Source organism: Argopecten irradians, chromosome 8 (genome assembly GCF_041381155.1).
Source record: "Argopecten irradians isolate NY chromosome 8, Ai_NY, whole genome shotgun sequence".
NCBI lineage: Eukaryota > Metazoa > Mollusca > Bivalvia > Pectinida > Pectinidae > Argopecten > Argopecten irradians.
The window spans coordinates 39,832,467-39,849,786 of NC_091141.1; the positions used below are offsets into that span (position 1 = coordinate 39,832,467).

The 17,320-nt window shown below is 34.3% G+C and overlaps 1 protein-coding gene across 1 annotated transcript in view; it reads left to right on the top strand.

The window, feature by feature from the left end:
* LOC138330345 (G-protein coupled receptor GRL101-like) overlaps positions 1-13,735 on the top strand; it is a 34,046-nt gene extending 20,311 nt beyond the window's left edge. Inside the window, exons 7-14 of the mRNA XM_069277909.1 lie at positions 3,636-3,787; positions 4,445-4,594; positions 6,202-6,318; positions 8,161-9,738; positions 10,420-10,550; positions 11,196-11,238; positions 11,496-11,722; positions 12,142-13,735. Of these exons, the coding sequence (XP_069134010.1) occupies positions 3,636-3,787; positions 4,445-4,594; positions 6,202-6,318; positions 8,161-9,738; positions 10,420-10,550; positions 11,196-11,238; positions 11,496-11,722; positions 12,142-12,264 (2,521 nt within the window). The 3' untranslated portion in view covers positions 12,265-13,735. The remainder of the gene's footprint in view (positions 1-3,635; positions 3,788-4,444; positions 4,595-6,201; positions 6,319-8,160; positions 9,739-10,419; positions 10,551-11,195; positions 11,239-11,495; positions 11,723-12,141) is intronic.
* The last annotated feature ends 3,585 nt before the right edge of the window (positions 13,736-17,320 follow it).

Here is a 17,320-nt window from a genome sequence, read left to right on the forward strand (position 1 = left end):
GATTGTCACCAGATTAGCCGACAGAAACATCCTTGGGGGAAGGGGAAAGAGTATGTTTATATATTGACTCCGAATCTACATTGACAAGAGGGGCGGGTCCAATATTGATATTAAATGAAGAGATGAAATTTGATATTAAATGAAGAAATGAAGAGCAAAACGAAATGTTTACACAGCTAAATATTTACATTTTGCCACAGCCACTCCCATTACTCTAATGATAATCGTGATCTGCATAATGAGCCCATAAATGCAGCCTAGACTTGGTGTAGTAAATGAACCAGTATGGTTATGCCACTTATAAAAAAAAATCATTTAAATGTCTGGATAATTGAAATTAAACTGAATAGCTATTGAAAAACATTGAATTTTTTTTATCTTTTTAATTTTTTTAAAGGGACTATTTTTTATCACATTGAACTTGGCTATTGAGGTTAAATGGCTGAAGTGGGAAATTCAAATGTTCACTTGCATTTAAATTATGATTTACTTTGAACTAAAAAATAAAATGTAAATATAAAAATTAAAGGATTGTTAGATTGCATTTATTGGAGATATAAATGCAATCTGGGTGGTATATAAATAAACCTACCCACACACTTAATATAACCGCGATTTGGGTAATAAGGAAACGGCCCAGCAAACAAATGCTCTAAGTCAATCTGATTGAATACTCCGTTCAATAGAGGATCTGACAACATCCCATAAGGGGGTCGTGTTTAGATGACCTTTGTAACTTTTCTACACATTGCTACATCAATTGACAACGTCATTTCGTCCCAGTAAATATTTTTAGTTAGTATTTCTGAAAATAATTCTGACAGATTTTTCAAACAATTTCGTCCCTTTAAAGCCACATTAATGATTCAATCTGATTAAAATATAAATCCTTATTATCATTACTAGAGGATCTGAGAAAACCCCATTAGGGGTCATGTCCAGGTGACCTTTGAAAATGTCCAATCAAATTGCTACTTGCAAAATTTTGACAGTGAATTTTAGGGGACGAAATAGTTTGAAAAACGTGTCAGAATTATTTTGGGTTATGTAGTCATCTCGCCCAAAGAGCACAACAAAGCTAATTGTATATGTATACTGGGACGAAATATCGTTTTAATTGATGTAGCAAGGTGCGGAAAATGGATTTGGTATGAATTCCACGTGGTATAAAGGTCATCTGGACGTGACCCCCTATGGGATATTGTCAGATCCTATATTTAATGGAGTGGTTATATGGATCTGTATTTTAATCAGATTGGGACAACTCTAACGTAATTATAAAGTTTTAAAGCGGCGATGTACTGAATAGAACTATTTGTTACAGAACATTTGATATTAAATCTTAATTTGGAAATTTTAGACCTGGAAGAAAAAATCGAACATCGATACATTTACGTTCTTTCTTGTTTTTTGTGTCTTGTCATTTTGCTTTGCACTACAGGGAAACCTAGAGGCAAAGTTTCTGTCATTTTGTTCATACATGCATTTATATGAACATGTAATGGTTTCTTGCAAAGATGCATTTAAATAAACAAATATACGCAAAAACCCAGATCTTGCCTAAGGACTTCCTGCCTACATAAGCGTTTTCCCAATAGTCCAGAGGCTTCAGCATGAAATCGTGCACTTTGTGATACAAGTATGAAATTTGGTACACTATGACCTTATACAAGCTTTTTGAGAACGGGACACCAATATTTCTGCTTACGGCCATAGCGGCCATTTTTCAAAATGGCCGCCATAAAAATATCAAAAAGCTTAAAATCTTGAAAACTAGATGACGAAGACGCCTATTTTTTCTATACCTATATTTTAGGGTTACTTAATGCACATATAAACATTAGTAATTGGTAAAAGCCGTCGGCCATCTTGTTTTCAAAATAGCCGACAGAATTTTTTATATTCTAATATCTTGTATACGTATCGATGTATATTCTAATTCTTGTTATACACCTATATTTTAATGGTTATTGAATAAAAAATTAGAACATTAATGAGTACAAATATGAACGTTAGTAATCGGTACAAGCTGTTGTCAGCCATCTTGTTTTTTCCGAAATAGCCGCCGTAGATATTCTTAAATTCTAATATCTTAAAATTCAATTGATGTAAAATCCTTTTTTTTTTTTACTGAATGCAAAAATGAATAATTTTGATATGTTAATTGTAAAATTATCAGCCATTTTTTTCAAAATGGCCGCCGCAGAAAAGATTAAAGTCCATCATTTTTTCTCATAAGCTGATTTCGCTGCGCCGCATTATTAGGAGCATATATGTTAACGAGGTTCCACGTGTTTGTATCATCATTATCTTTATATATTGTTGCAAACGCTCATCGTTATTTCTTCTCTTTTCTGAAATTTTAAATCTAGATTTTCTATTAGCTCTGGAGGATGAAGTTTAATTATTCCATGTGCTTTTACCACATCCCGATAGTTCTCATTCTTATCGCAGTATGTCTCCTGTAATGCAGTTATATCAGTCTTGTTTTTAATTAACAAAAGGAAAAAGGCGTTTCAATTTTAATGTTTCTCAATACATCAATATTAATGGAGGTTATACTTGTACTAAAGGTCAATTAATTTACATGACATCACTTTGGTGTATTCTGGCGTTGTATTTTACTCTGTTGACGTTCAGCGGATGGAGGCGTTGTTGACACCGTTTCCTGTGGAGTTTCCCATGTAAGATTGTGATGTGTGTTTTCATGAAATCATAATTTTTACCGTCAATTTCTGGGCGCCCTTTTGGTGTATATGAACTCCTGACGAGTAAAGGGCGTCATATAATGGTTCAATCACTTCTTCGGGAAAAGTATCTTCTCAACTTTTTCTTTACGAGGTAAGTTACCCGGGGAATGGCTTTTATTTTGCTGATTGCAGCAGTTAGGTCAACACGTACTTGATCAGTGTCGTCTCGATTTTTTGAAATGCCATTTGTCCCTAGACAGATAGTAACGTTTTTGACAACAGTATTTTCCGACATATGTTTTTTTTAGAGTTTTCTAGTACTTGGTCGATATTGGCTAAAGTAACACCGGGAATGGAAGCATTGATAACGTTTTTATCCGTAAAATGAAGGCGTTTTGCGTATTATGCGCCAATTAACCAAAAAACTTGTTGAAAATGTCTGGGCATTGGTATTTTCCGAAGACGCTTCGCTATCACATTGCGTGACATCTGCTTCAGTTTCTTTACCTTTCCTGATTTCCTCAGTTTATTCACCATAAAAGTCTGTTTCCTGCTCTGTACACTCAGATTGAATGTGTCCGGGACGTTTGCAATAATGACATAACCGAGATTCCTGATTAGGGCATTGTCACGCAATATGGTCATAGCTATCACAAATGTAACATTCAAGCTTATTAGGGCATTTAAAGGACGGGTTTTTTTTTCATATTGCAATGGAACACGGTGTTCTGTTGTTGTTCGCAAAAAATGTAGGTATGAAAGAATACAGGTTATTACACATCTGTTCTGGTTATTTGTATTGCGTTTATTTGGTCAGTTATTTTCAGCTTTTCAATACCATTCAACAGATCCTCATGTAAAATCTTCTTATGAAACTTTAGATAAAAATGCTCCGTCTTTACAAAAAGTATTAATGAGATTTTGTACATTATCTTTGCATTAAAGTTGTGTCCGTCGATTTTCGGTGGTCAATCATCCGGACTGCGATCAGGGGACCACTGTCGTCACAGGAGAGGGAGTTCCAATTCGATGGGTAGCCAAGAGGAGCGATGATCATCCTGTTGTAGTACATATTGCGCCACCTTCCTGCATAGAAGGTTACTAAAGAATACCAAACCTTAATTCACATAGGAGTAACTATTTCATGTAAATTGTAAACAATTTAAGAATTATGATTTTTTGTGTGTGTGTTACAATTGAAAATTAAATTCATAACATTTGCTACTATGCATGTTGTTAACGAATACCTGTTGCTTCTTTTTCAATAGCTTGCCGATTCTTGAATGAATAAACAAGAGAAATTTAAAATATAAAAATAGATAAGTTGTGTTTATAGTTATTTTATACAAATTTTAAATCGCAATATAAACTGGTATATATGCCTGATGGCATAGTTAGCTTCGGAATTCATATTACATTTAATCCCCGTCATGATACGATATAGCAATACATCTTAACACGCGCGGTTATACATAGAAAGGTTGATAGTTGTTTATTTAGTAAATAAAGATATAATGATTAATGACATATATATATTACGATTATTGCAAATCTCCACGTTAACAAACCGGTTATATTGTTAATATAAATCTTAGTCTTAATTTTCAGTTGCATTTTAGTGTATACAAGAGTTATATGTATTATCAGCTGAGCCAAATTAGATTGGAATCGAAATGAACAATTCGACCATGTATTTAATTATGTGCTTAGAAGGTAATTTACGATTGAAAAAGGGTCATAATGTTTATTTATAGATGAAGATTTCGTCGATCCAAAATATTTAGAGCCACAACTTCTTTGTCAGAACGGAATGAGTTACTACCCACATCAAAACTGTTTGATGGAGTTTGATACCGCTGGTGAGCCTACAGCTTGTCGGGACCTGACACATCTACAAAACTGTGGTAAATATAGGGTCGACAATCGGCACTCTTTTACACGTGATAATTTCTGGAATAATATACATTTTGTATTATGTTTCCTTATATGATACCTGGTATTGTCATACTATCTCAGTCATATTTATGATGCTTGTGCTAACATATACAATGTAACATTTGATATCAATGTATGCTTAGATTATATAACACTTTCCGTCGTATTGGTGCTTTGAGCCATCACATGTAAAGTGTATAATACAGCAAGTCAATCCATTTAGTGGTTCTAACGGCAAACAAATCAAGTACAATTACATATTTTTAAATCAAGTTTGGAGCCGAGAAGAAACAGTATTGCCATTCAAAAAGCATTTTTTCCTAATACGTAAAATCCGTCCCAAGTAATGATATAGCCAACCATTTCCCATTCTCGGAGCTCCAGGGTTACTATTACTGACGTAATATCAACTAGACTATCTCACAGTAAAACTGGAGACAGTTCAGGAGAAAAATAATCAATCGCATTCATACACAGACCTTCATTGAAGATTACAGAGAGAGCAACGCCCAACTTCAAAGGCACACAGTCAACCATAGAGTAGCGTTATGCGTTTGTTCATCATAGAACCAAATTATCAATGTCTTCTGTTGCCTCTAGTTGTAATATGAGATAGTCCAAGGATGGATAAAACGTCAGTAATAGTAACCTCTGGAGCATCGAGGATGTCGTAATTCTAAAAGCCCTTTGTTTTTACCTCTTTTTAAAGCGATTGAATATCATCAATATTCTCGAAAACTAAACAAATTAAAATCGCTTAACGATACAAATTATCCGGCTATAAAGGTAGTTCACTGTATAGTAATACCTATAAATGTTTGATATTATCAGAATGGCGAACGATTTCTCATTTTCGCATTTGAACATAAATATGTAGGTGTTATTTTGTCATTTTGTGTTTATTGATTTCTATATATTTATTTCGTGATTTTAGTTGTGCATTATATATACCGACTTCATATTTTAACATTTCATTTTTGTGACTTTATGGTACTAACGCGATGACGGTGTATGTTGTCGATGATATTGTAGAGGCGGACAGAAAGGCGTATACATCTTAACATCAGTTTTTATTACTTGAAACACTTTTTGTCCAAACCTAGTTGAAATTCTGATTATAGAACCGTCGAATTAAACGTACATTATTTATACCATTTCATGAAAATTTGACGTAGACATTAATTACAAAGACCGTTAAGCGGCTTTACAATCAGGACATTTATATACTATTTAATATTCAAGATCTAAGTTATCATTGCATCAAAACATATCACGTAACAATATTCTGGAAATCGGTCACTGCTGTGTCTGCTCAAAATACATAGCAATACCTATATATATATGAAATAAAGTTATATAAATATATTTAAATACAATAAACACTGTTATATCGTATGTCTTGGGAACACACTATTAAATAAACTTTGACATAATTCATGTATAAATTCGTTGTAAGCGTGAAATATTTATATGTGCTTTACTGTATAATGTATGTAAAGTCTATTTTGTTTATATAATATTAACAGTTCGACCAAATAATTTGTCAAACTATCCCTACATGTTTCTCTACTTTCAGAAACGTTTTCTTGTCCAGAACATTTTATGAAGTGTCCCAATTCCTATTGTGTGCCCGCACGGTTTCTGTGCGATGATGTTTCCCACTGTCCGAATAGCGAAGATGAGCAACAATGTGGTTTGTATAAACTTTATTAACTACGGCATATCATTAACATCTGCACAAAATTGTATATTTTCTATTGATTCTCTGAATGAATATGTCGGGTGGTCGGGTGGTGTAGTGGTTAAGCTGCTCGCCTTTCACCTAGCCGGTCGGGGTTCGATCCCCGGCACGGACGTGAAAAGGTTAGGGGTCACCTGCCCGATCACGTGGTATTTTCTCCGGGCACTCCGGTTTCCTCCCACACTAAGACCCCTCGCGCGCTTACATCCGGGTCATCGAGAGTGATTTGCATAAGTTGTATAACTTGTTTCGTAATCGATGAAAAACAAATAAAGTTATATTTATAATGAATATATGTGTGTGTAGAGTTTAAATATATTAAATATTAATTTATAATTAATTTGCAAATGGACTGTTTAGTAAATTATTATTTCCTTCTAAGTAAATTATTTCAATGTCCAAAATGAGGTTTGTGGAAGACAAACAAGCAGACTGGTTTTAACGAGATTAAAATAATATTTAATTCAAGATCCGATGATTTGTTAGTATACAGTTGTTGGGGGCAACAGATGATTTGTTGGACCCGAAGACAAACTTGCCCGAGGATCCAACAAATTATCTGTTGCCCTTAAACCCAGACGGCAACTGTTTTGTTATACCCCATTGTGACGTTACTTCGGTCCAACAGCACATTTTAACAGTTGTTTGGACCGCTCGACGGAACAGTTCATTTATTGCATCTTTTTCAATAGAATTTATATAGAAACTGTTGTACAGGGGTATACAAATCTGTCCTATTATATATAAAATACATAATGACCCACATCGGCCATCGTGGTGTTAGCCATCGTGATTGTTAGAGATCCCCGTGAAATATAGTTACTGTAATTGTCAAAGCATCTGCTAAACTCATGTTTGTACATATCTGTATTTGAAACGACCCTTCAAAAGCAAGGGTTTTGTTTGGAGTACTAAAAATGGCAAAATTCATCTTTCTCCGAGTACGTGTAAAATAAGGCAGATGAGAAACATACATTACACAAACCATTTACCATTTTGTTCTAATTGATTCACAACATGGACATTGAACTACTCAAGCAACTAATCATAACAATCGTGACAAAATAAATTGGCAAACGATGTCTTAATATGGAGGCTGATGTTTAAACCAATGACAAACTTAATTGTACAGTTGTGTAAACGTTCTGTTATCGGTGTTACATATTTACTTACTTGTTAATTTGATTAGTTCACTCTGAGAAAAGTGGAACTCCTCTCATAGTGGCCACATGATATATGACGTAAAGAGTAAATCAGGTAACAGAATTCAACATGAAGTCATCGTCATGGATATAGAGTAGATATGAAAGTACTTATTGTTTTCACAAGTACTCGCAAGCTATAATGATTGAAGGCTGACAAGGTTTTACCAGAAAAGCAAACTAATACTGTAAAGTAGTTATTTAAGCAGTAGCTTATTTACGTGCTTATCGCGCTATCTTTGAAACACTAATCAATGTGCAACGATGAATGTTTTAAAATGGTATTTCCGGTATTGAATCACAGAATCACGCTTTTATCCGCGCTAATAAAATATAATTTAAAGTTTTATCGCATCTGCATGAAGATTCTACTTTGCTACAGTACGCTATGTCTGTAAGTTTCTTCTATCAGTTGCCTCGACAATTACAGTAAATGTAAATTTATAAGGACGCTATGTTATAGCCAGGCATGTAGTAATTGTAATCGTGTACTCGTTATCGATTGTAAGTTACCAAGGCGACTGCTTGTGGGTCATTGTAGAAATACGAACTAATTATATGTAAACTAAATTAATTCTAATTCATTTAATAGACAACTTCACTTGCCCGGGATATTTTCGATGTCACACCACTAAAGCTTGTGTGCCATTAGATCAGGTTTGTGACGGAGTCGCCCATTGTCCACAAGCTGATGATGAACGAAATTGTGATGTCACCTGTCCAGACAGCTGTTCCTGTCAAGGGTTAATTTTCCACTGCGTACATGACAAGGTCAACAACACTAAAGTATTTAGTGAACTTCCAAGGACAACCAAAGGGTTGAGTGTGCAGGCAAATCTATCCGATTGGACAGGACATCTACCCCTGGCGTTTCCGGCGATGTTTGTTCTTTCCATGCAACATTGTCGAATCAGATCACTTTTTGACGGCAACACTTCAGTATTATCAGATCTGAAATTTTTACGAACACTTGACCTTAGTTATAACGACATTGCCACTATACAGACAGACTCATTTTCGATGCTTTTGGTTTTGCAATATCTCTTTTTGAATAACAATCCCATTGTCACCATCGAAAATAATGCATTTGCAAGATTACGTTTACTAAAAGAATTTAGTCTGACAGGATCCCAGCTTCACACTCTCTCTTCAAATGTATTTGTCGAATGCGATGGTCTAATCTACTTGAACCTCAGCTCAAACCAAATTCAAACATTGCAGCAGGATACATTTAACAATTTAGCTGATGTGACGACCCTAGATCTGCGTAATAATCAAATACAGTTGTATGAGCATATGTTCAGAGGCTTATCTAGTTTGACCTTTCTGTATGTTGACTCGTTCACACTTTGTTGTGCCAAACCTTTCTCGGTTACTGATACAAACTGTTTTGCACCACGTGACAACATCTCTTCCTGCACTGATCTTATCCGAGAATCCTTGCTTCGAATTATTCTGTGGATTATTGGAATTATGGCACTACTTGGGAATCTATTTGTATTAGTTTATCGATTTAAATACGACAGGTCAAACCTAACAAAGAGTTACTCCATTTTCGTAATAAATTTGAGTTTCTCCGACATCCTGATGGGGATATATATGGTGAGCATCGGCGTTGCTGATGTGGTCTACAGAGGGCGTTATGTCTGGGAAGAGAACAGCTGGAGACACAGTTTACTATGCTCAGTTATTGGGATTATGTCAACCATTTCAAGCGAAGCTTCAACTTTCCTCATTTTGTTGATAACACTTGACAGAACTCTGGCCATTGTATTTCCATTCTCATTACGCAGATTTTCTAAGAACTCTGCTGTAATAACCTCTGCCATTGTCTGGGTCATTTCCATCTTGTTGGCAATCCTCCCAGTTGTAACCTTCAGGGACTACTTCAAAGGGACATTTTACAGTACGTCTGGCGTCTGTCTTGCACTTCCGTTATCAGCTACAGCCACGCCCGGCTCTGAATATTCCAGAGCCGTTTTTGTCTGCCTCAATCTTGCTATTTTCCTGGTGATAGCGATTTGCCAAGTTGTAATATACAAAAAGAGCAAAATTAACAGCTCATTGAGGAACACGACAACTAAACAGGCTCGGGATATCGCTGTAGCACGGACCCTGACGGCAGTAGTGGCTACAGACTTCTTCTGTTGGTTTCCCATAGGCGTTCTCGGTAAGTCAAAATGGTCATTTTCAATGTTTTATATTTTCTTCAATTAAACAGTCAGATAAAGCGTTTTCACTGGCCAGCGATATGACTTCTGAATGTTCCGGTTGTGTGCACTTCATCAAAATCAATTCAAAGTTGCAAATTTGATCAGGGCACCGATATAGAAGTGTCCTCCATAGGATTAATCTGACAAACTATCGACTAAACAACGCCTATCAACACTGGTGTTGTAGCTAATAATTATTTTAATTGATCCATAATCGTATTGTCAACTTACAGATGTTAAATGTATTGTCACAATGTCACAATTGTTTTAGTTTGTTTCTCTCTTTTGGCAATTGAGACTGTCCAAGTTAATATATTGTCTTGTGTACGATGACTAGAATATAGTAATGGTTTGGTTTTAATTGTAGGCATATGTTTAAAATTAATGAGATTTTGTTTAAGGACTACCAACCTCTATGTACGTCATTCTGCACATGGTATTCTGACTTAAGGTTTGGGAGAGACGCCAAAATATCGTTGTTGGCAGTGTTTTAATTGTATTATCTAAACATCTGTATTCCTTTGATGACCATCTAAGTAACGACGTTGGCTATGTGAGTGGTATTAATTTGTGTATATAGGACCCACAGGTTAGTTTTAAAGAGGTCTTAATTGATGTTTATCTGACTTCTATCGTAGGTATATGGACTTGGTTTGGAGGTACGTTGTCCGGGGAGGTGTACGCCTGGATAATGGTTCTGGTGCTGCCAATCAACTCGGCACTAAATCCTCTCCTCTACACATTCGCGAACATCAGGAAACAAAGAAAGGTATCCACTTAAATAGATAATAAACCGGCATTATATGTCAGTGCAGGAAAAAAATTTGTAGAGCAAGAGTAATTGTTATCAAATTAAGAGCGGACAAATCCCAACATACACTTTACTCACCTACCACATTCAACATTCCCGGTACTGACACTATGCCCTAATTAATCAATAAATCAATTATTTTATTCCTCTGTTAAGAAATTTACAAATAATAAATAATAGAAAATGTATTTACATCATGCAAATTAAGTTAACAGATTATTATTTGATTAAGTTCTTGTTTTGAGATAAACATATTTTTTTTCATTCTACGAAAGCTTTTAACAATTTCAATTACTTCTTAAGTTATTCCGTGTTTTGGTTTTGGTATGAGAGCTACACGTCTCACATATTCTCACCTATACGAAATGAGGTACTTACTGATCAGACCACTAAAGCAAAATTATATTTTGTAAAATAATAAATGATAGATACTGTTAGTGCACTGTCCGCGGAGAATTTTTAAAGAAGTACCAATATAAACAGATAGTAGCCAGTATAATTTGTTCAGCGTTTCATTTTAGGATATCTCAATCCATGTTTAAATGGCACTAAAGCAGATATTTATTATCAAATTTCTCGCATTTTATTTTTCTCATTTTACAGAATCGACACAGCTTATCAGCTAGTGATAGGAGTACAAAATCGGGTAAGTTGAGGGGTCGTGTAACTGGCTAATAACAATTGATAAGTGTGATGTTAATAATAATTCTTCCGCCTAAAGCTTAATTCCTGTCCATATTAACACAGTTTTCGGGAAATATAAATCAACCCATTTAACATAAGGACATGTCGTGGACGTAACTTTTAATATACATATTACGATTTATGGATTGTAAACGGTGATTCCACGTGTACAATTAATTTCATATATTATATGTTTTTATTTTCTTACTTGCTGTCTAGACACGGAGATTACAAACATGTTTATGGACGTTATGAGAAAATTTCGCTTTAAGAAAGGAAACACCATCCTTAAGGATTACATGAATAACCCAGGGACAGAGCTAATGACATCGGATGCTTTCCTCATCACCCGTCATCTGTCTCGGAGTCTCGCCTTCCTTCATAAACTAGGTCTTGTCCATGGAAGTATTTCTGCAGATGCTATTGAAATATATGTGAAAAATAGCGTAAGTACAGCTGTTTTATCCTCATGTATATGTAATATTATTTAACACTTTCCCCGATTAGAAATTTTTAAGAAATCGATAGTTTATACTGCCGTTTGATAAGTTGATATTTTGGATCGAAGTTTAGTCTGATAAAGATCAAAGATATATATTATTAGTTTTAGCCTTGTGATATACATAATTTAATGTGACAGTCATCATTTCTGAGAGAATTTATGGTGTAAAAATTAAATGTTAATGTGACGTGATTGTATTTTTTACAAATTGTAACGAACATTTGCATATTCTCAATTCAACACAGAAATGACTGGTTTTTTTTTAGATAAATGGTTACTTTATAAATAGAAACATATAATGAACAGTGATAATATGTAACAAACACATCAATTATCTTGTTACGTGTTTGTGTTTATTCACAGCGGGTGAAAGCTGCAGTTTTCCCAATGGACCACCACGTCCATCCTGACTCTGACCAGTTAAAGGATATGTACGATCTGGGTAAGGTCGTCAAGGAGCTCCTTAGGAAAGTCAAACTTCAATGACAAGGTCATGAAGGAGATTCACGGGGAGGTCAAACTTCCATGACAAGGTATTGGGGCTCATCAACAACAGTTTCTACAACGGACATTGATTTATAGACGCTATCATCAATGTTACTACATAGTAAACAGTGATGACAGTGGACTGAGTTGGAGATGTACATGTGTCAAACTGTAGACATCGTCATGGTCTGTTTTACCTTCTTTTCCGGAATGACAGACATATCTCCACAAACATTTGTTTTTAATTTATCGTTTTTCAACTTTAATATTTTAGTCCCATTGCATTCAAATGGAGCCGATGTTCTATTTGATTCCCGGGATGTGAGGTACGCTATCACACAGTGATAAGTTCCTTACCAAACATATTGTTAACAAAACCTTTTATTACTTTTTGTTTATTAAAGATGCTCCACCGCTGACAAATGTTATTTTTTTCACTATCAAAGACAGGATCAGACGATTTAGCATTTTTCTTCAGTTACAAAAGTTACTTACTTTACACCATTACCACCTTTGATAAGTTTGAGCTTCTTATTTTACTTCAAGTTAAAAATATGAAAAATAATTAATTGCATCCCGAAAAAATTCCTGGGCACTTTATCCTATATGGAATGATGTACTGATTGCACATGCATCAAAGGAAAATAAATTATTTATTTTTATTTTTTTCTGTTAATTAGACATATATATACACAATAAGACATCAATTATTGTTAAATTGATGAATATCATTTATGGTCTGTCGGCGGTGGAGCATCTTTAATATTGTCATTTTGTCACTTTATTCGTGACTTACTATGCCATTGGCACCGTAGTGGCATTACGCTTTATTTATCTTATTTAATTTGTATCACATGGTATATATATATATATTAATGGTCATGTACTATATTTAATTGGCATGTAGCATTGAGTCTTAAGTTGTTTTTACATAATATTACATCGGGCACCATGTTACAGGGAAGGGCCGATGCTATGTATAGAGATTAACGTTTTAGTTGTGGCAGAGTAATCATTCCCCTGTCTGCCAGACCATTTGTTATGTTCACATTAATGATGTATTTTGTAAAATATCTCATTTTCATTTCTTGACACATCAATAATGTATGTAAATATTTATCACTCTAAAAACAATAACATATATATCATATTCGATCGGCATAAGTGAGCATATGGTTGTATTATATACCCCAACATAATGAAACTCATTATATTGCCCTTTTACACTTTAGTTTGGTGTATTAGGTAGCCACACATGGTAAACATCATATAACAGCCATTATCATTTACGGACCGTCTCCCTTGGGTGCATTGTGTGGATGATTTAGGAGATTGCGGTATATTCGTGTTGTGTCTGCTTGCGTTAATGGATTTGTTTGTTTGTTTGATTAATTAACGTCCCATTAACAGCTATGGTCATGTAAGGACGGCCTCCCATTTATGCAGTGTGTTGCGTGTATGTTGTGCGAGGTGCATGTTATAATATATAAGTATATTCATGTTGTGTCTTCTTGTATAGTGGAACTGTTGCCCTTTTTATAGTGCTATATCACTAAAGCATGTTGCCGAAGACACCAAGCAACACACTCCACCCGGTCACATTATACTGACTACGGGCGTTAATGGAACTCTTGTCCTTTTACAGTGCTATTCTACTGGTGCATGCTGCCAGAGACAAAGTACTAGGTCAACCCACCGGTCACATACTGACAATGGGCTAACCATTCGTCCCACTAACTTTATGCAGAACGCTAAACACGAGCAGAAATCACATTACCATTTTTATAGATTATGGTGTCGGGGCAAGAGGACAGAACCCAGAGCCTTCCACACTGGGGCAAACGCTCAAACGAAGGCCAAAAGTGAGGTTGCGTCAAATGATACATTAGGGAGACGACAGTCAGTAAGGAAGAATAGAAAAGACAATATCCTTAGTTAAGTAGCATTTTTACGATCATGCAATATGGACAGCAAGTGCAATTATAATGTATACAAAGGAGACTAGAAGTCTATATTTGTTTGTTTGTTTGATTAATTAACATCGGTAATTATTATTTTAAAAATACGTTGATAACAGATACAGATAAGGTAATAGTTAACATCATTTCAGCTTTGCAGTTAAAGTGATTATTTTGTTAAACTAAATCAACTATAACAGTGACATACGTAATCCCTACGGTTAACTTACCTTATCGACAAATTATCAAAATAATTTCATGCCGATCCATGCAGGTGCGTTTGTTTTGTTTTCCATGTATATTTGTGGTAGTCTACGTATTCATATCGTTTTAACGATTTTTCATGTTTTATAAAACCATTTTTTCCTGGCACTATTATGTTGCATCACAACAAATACTCAATGTATGTTTTTTCTCACAAGTTTAAAAAATAACAAGGGCAGAATATATACTTGTTTTATTATATTATGATCATATTTGATACTGTTAGTCTATTTGTATAGGTTTATATGAGAAAGCAAATCGTTTTCAAATCAATATAGCAAAATGTAATTTTATGTCAAAATAAAATGAGTTCTGTAATAACAAAACTACAAAGAAAGTCTTAATTGAAATTAAGATACTTCTTGTTATCTTAAAGATGCTCCACCGCTGACGAATGGCATTTTTTCTCTATCAAAAACAGGAGAAGACAAACTAGTATTTTTCATCAGTTACAAAAGTTACTTACTTAACCCCCAGTACCACCATTGAAAAGTTTGAAGTTCTTATTTTAATTCATGATCAAAATACAAAAAAATAATCAATTGAATTCCGAATATAATCCATGGCAAAATGCCCTACATGGAATTAGGTTATGATTGTGCATTTTGCTTCCAAAGCAAAATAAATTATTTCAAAATAGTTTTGTGTTAATTAGACACATATATACACAATTAAACATCAGTTATTGTTCAAATGATGAGAATTGCGTATGTTCTGTCGGAGGTTGAGCACCTTTAAGAAAATGTATATTATATATATTTTTAGTAATTCTGCTTATTCGTTCTACATGTATATACTTGAAAAAAAAATTATCTTGAAATTGCAATATGCGTTTGAGTAGTGTTGTACGTTTATTCTGTATAGTAATTATTAAATGAACAAAACACAACGTGGAGGTAAAGGCCACGTTGTTTATTTTCTAGGGCGTTAATAACTACCCATGTAAACAAGAGGGCGTCATTCATTGCCCATATAAAACAAGAGGGCGTCAATAACTACCCGTGTAAACAAGGGGGCGTCAATCATTGCCCATATAAAACAAGATGGCGTCAAAATCTACCCACGTGAACAGGAGGGCGTCAATAACTACCCATGTAACTAATATACAAGGCAAGAATGCGTCAACCACTGCCCACACAAGACAAGAGAGCGTCAACCACTGTCGATACAAGACAAGACTCAAATTGGGTGTCATTAACTACCCCATTGTCATGGATGTCCAGTACAAAAAATCAAGTAAAATACCATAAAATGCAATGATTCAGAAATAAAGCTCACTGAGAATTAAATACAATACATGTATATGTTTTATTTGTCAAACAGGTTTGCTGATCAAAAGATTATCAGATATATACGAAATTATGTTGATCAATTATGAACCCATTTTGTTAATTTCACGTATCGATTACATTTTGTTCCACTAAATGTTAGCGAAGTCCTGCCACATGGCACAGAAAACTGACATATCATGTATGCCACCACCATGCATAATAAACAGTGGAGAACGACGATAAAATACCATTTATAAACCGTAGCCATATCTAGTCTACAACAAAAAGTAATGCTGAAAATTTTACGAAAATATCCTGTCCCCTTCAAAAAGCAATCTTTCTATACAATCCTTAATCAAATTCAGAAATATTATAAATGTACTTTATTAAAAAAAAAAATTTCATAGGACGTTAATCAATTGAGTAAGTAAATACTTTTTCAGATTCAAATTTCCATGTATTAATTTTTTAAGGAAATCTGCTTTCATACTAAACCAAAATTAGTATTTGTTTTGTAAAATAACAAAGCAGAATAACCACAATTTGGATTATAAAAAGAATTTCATTTGTAGAATTATTGAGTGTAACAGGAGGTGTTCAATTGGGCTGTTTTGATACTTAGCATTAACTTACCACATTATGATAATTAATCAAAATTGAAATACAAATTATAATGTTTGCCAAATAAAAATATAGATTTAAAAATAATTCTTTTGGCTCAATAAAATGTCATCCGTATCTTCTTGTCCCTTTTGGAATATAGATGATGCGATCTTTCCGGTATCACAGAACCTGCAAGAATTAATGAAAAGATTATCATTATTTGTATTGCTTAATTGACGGGAAAACTAGGTATGTTGAACAGATAAGTTAAATATTACAACGTGTGATAAAAATAAGCTACCTAAGATATATTAGGGACATAAGTTCATTAGTTGTGGTCAAAATAATTGTGTCATATTTCAAATGGGTTTTATTCAAGATGTATTTCCGTGTATTTTTATTCACATTTCGTGCTTTGCATACATATTGATTTATTTTGTTTATTATTACACATACCGGAGCTATTCTAAGTTGAATATGGTCAACCGCCGACAGAACATAAACGATGCTCAATATTTGATTGTTGTTAGTGTATAAATGTGTCTAATCAACACAAAAATACATATAAATACAGTTTACTTTTGGTGCATGCGCAGTCAATACTTCATACCATATAGCTCATTGTGCCATGGTCTTGTTCGGTATGCAATTAAATATTGATTTTATCTTTAAGTAAAATCAATCTGATTAAAATACAGTTCCTTATAACCACTCCGTTAAATAGAGGATCTGACCATATCCAATACGGTCAGATCAAATGCAGATTCTACACCTTGCTACATCAATTGAAAACGTCATTTCGTCCAAGTAATCATGTTGTGCTCTTTGGGTGAGATAACTACCTACAATCTGAAATTAATCTTCAAGATTTTGCAGGCAACAATTTGATTGGCAATTTCCAAAGGTACATTGTACCTAGACGTGACCCCTAATGGGCTGTTCTCAGATCCTCTTATCCAA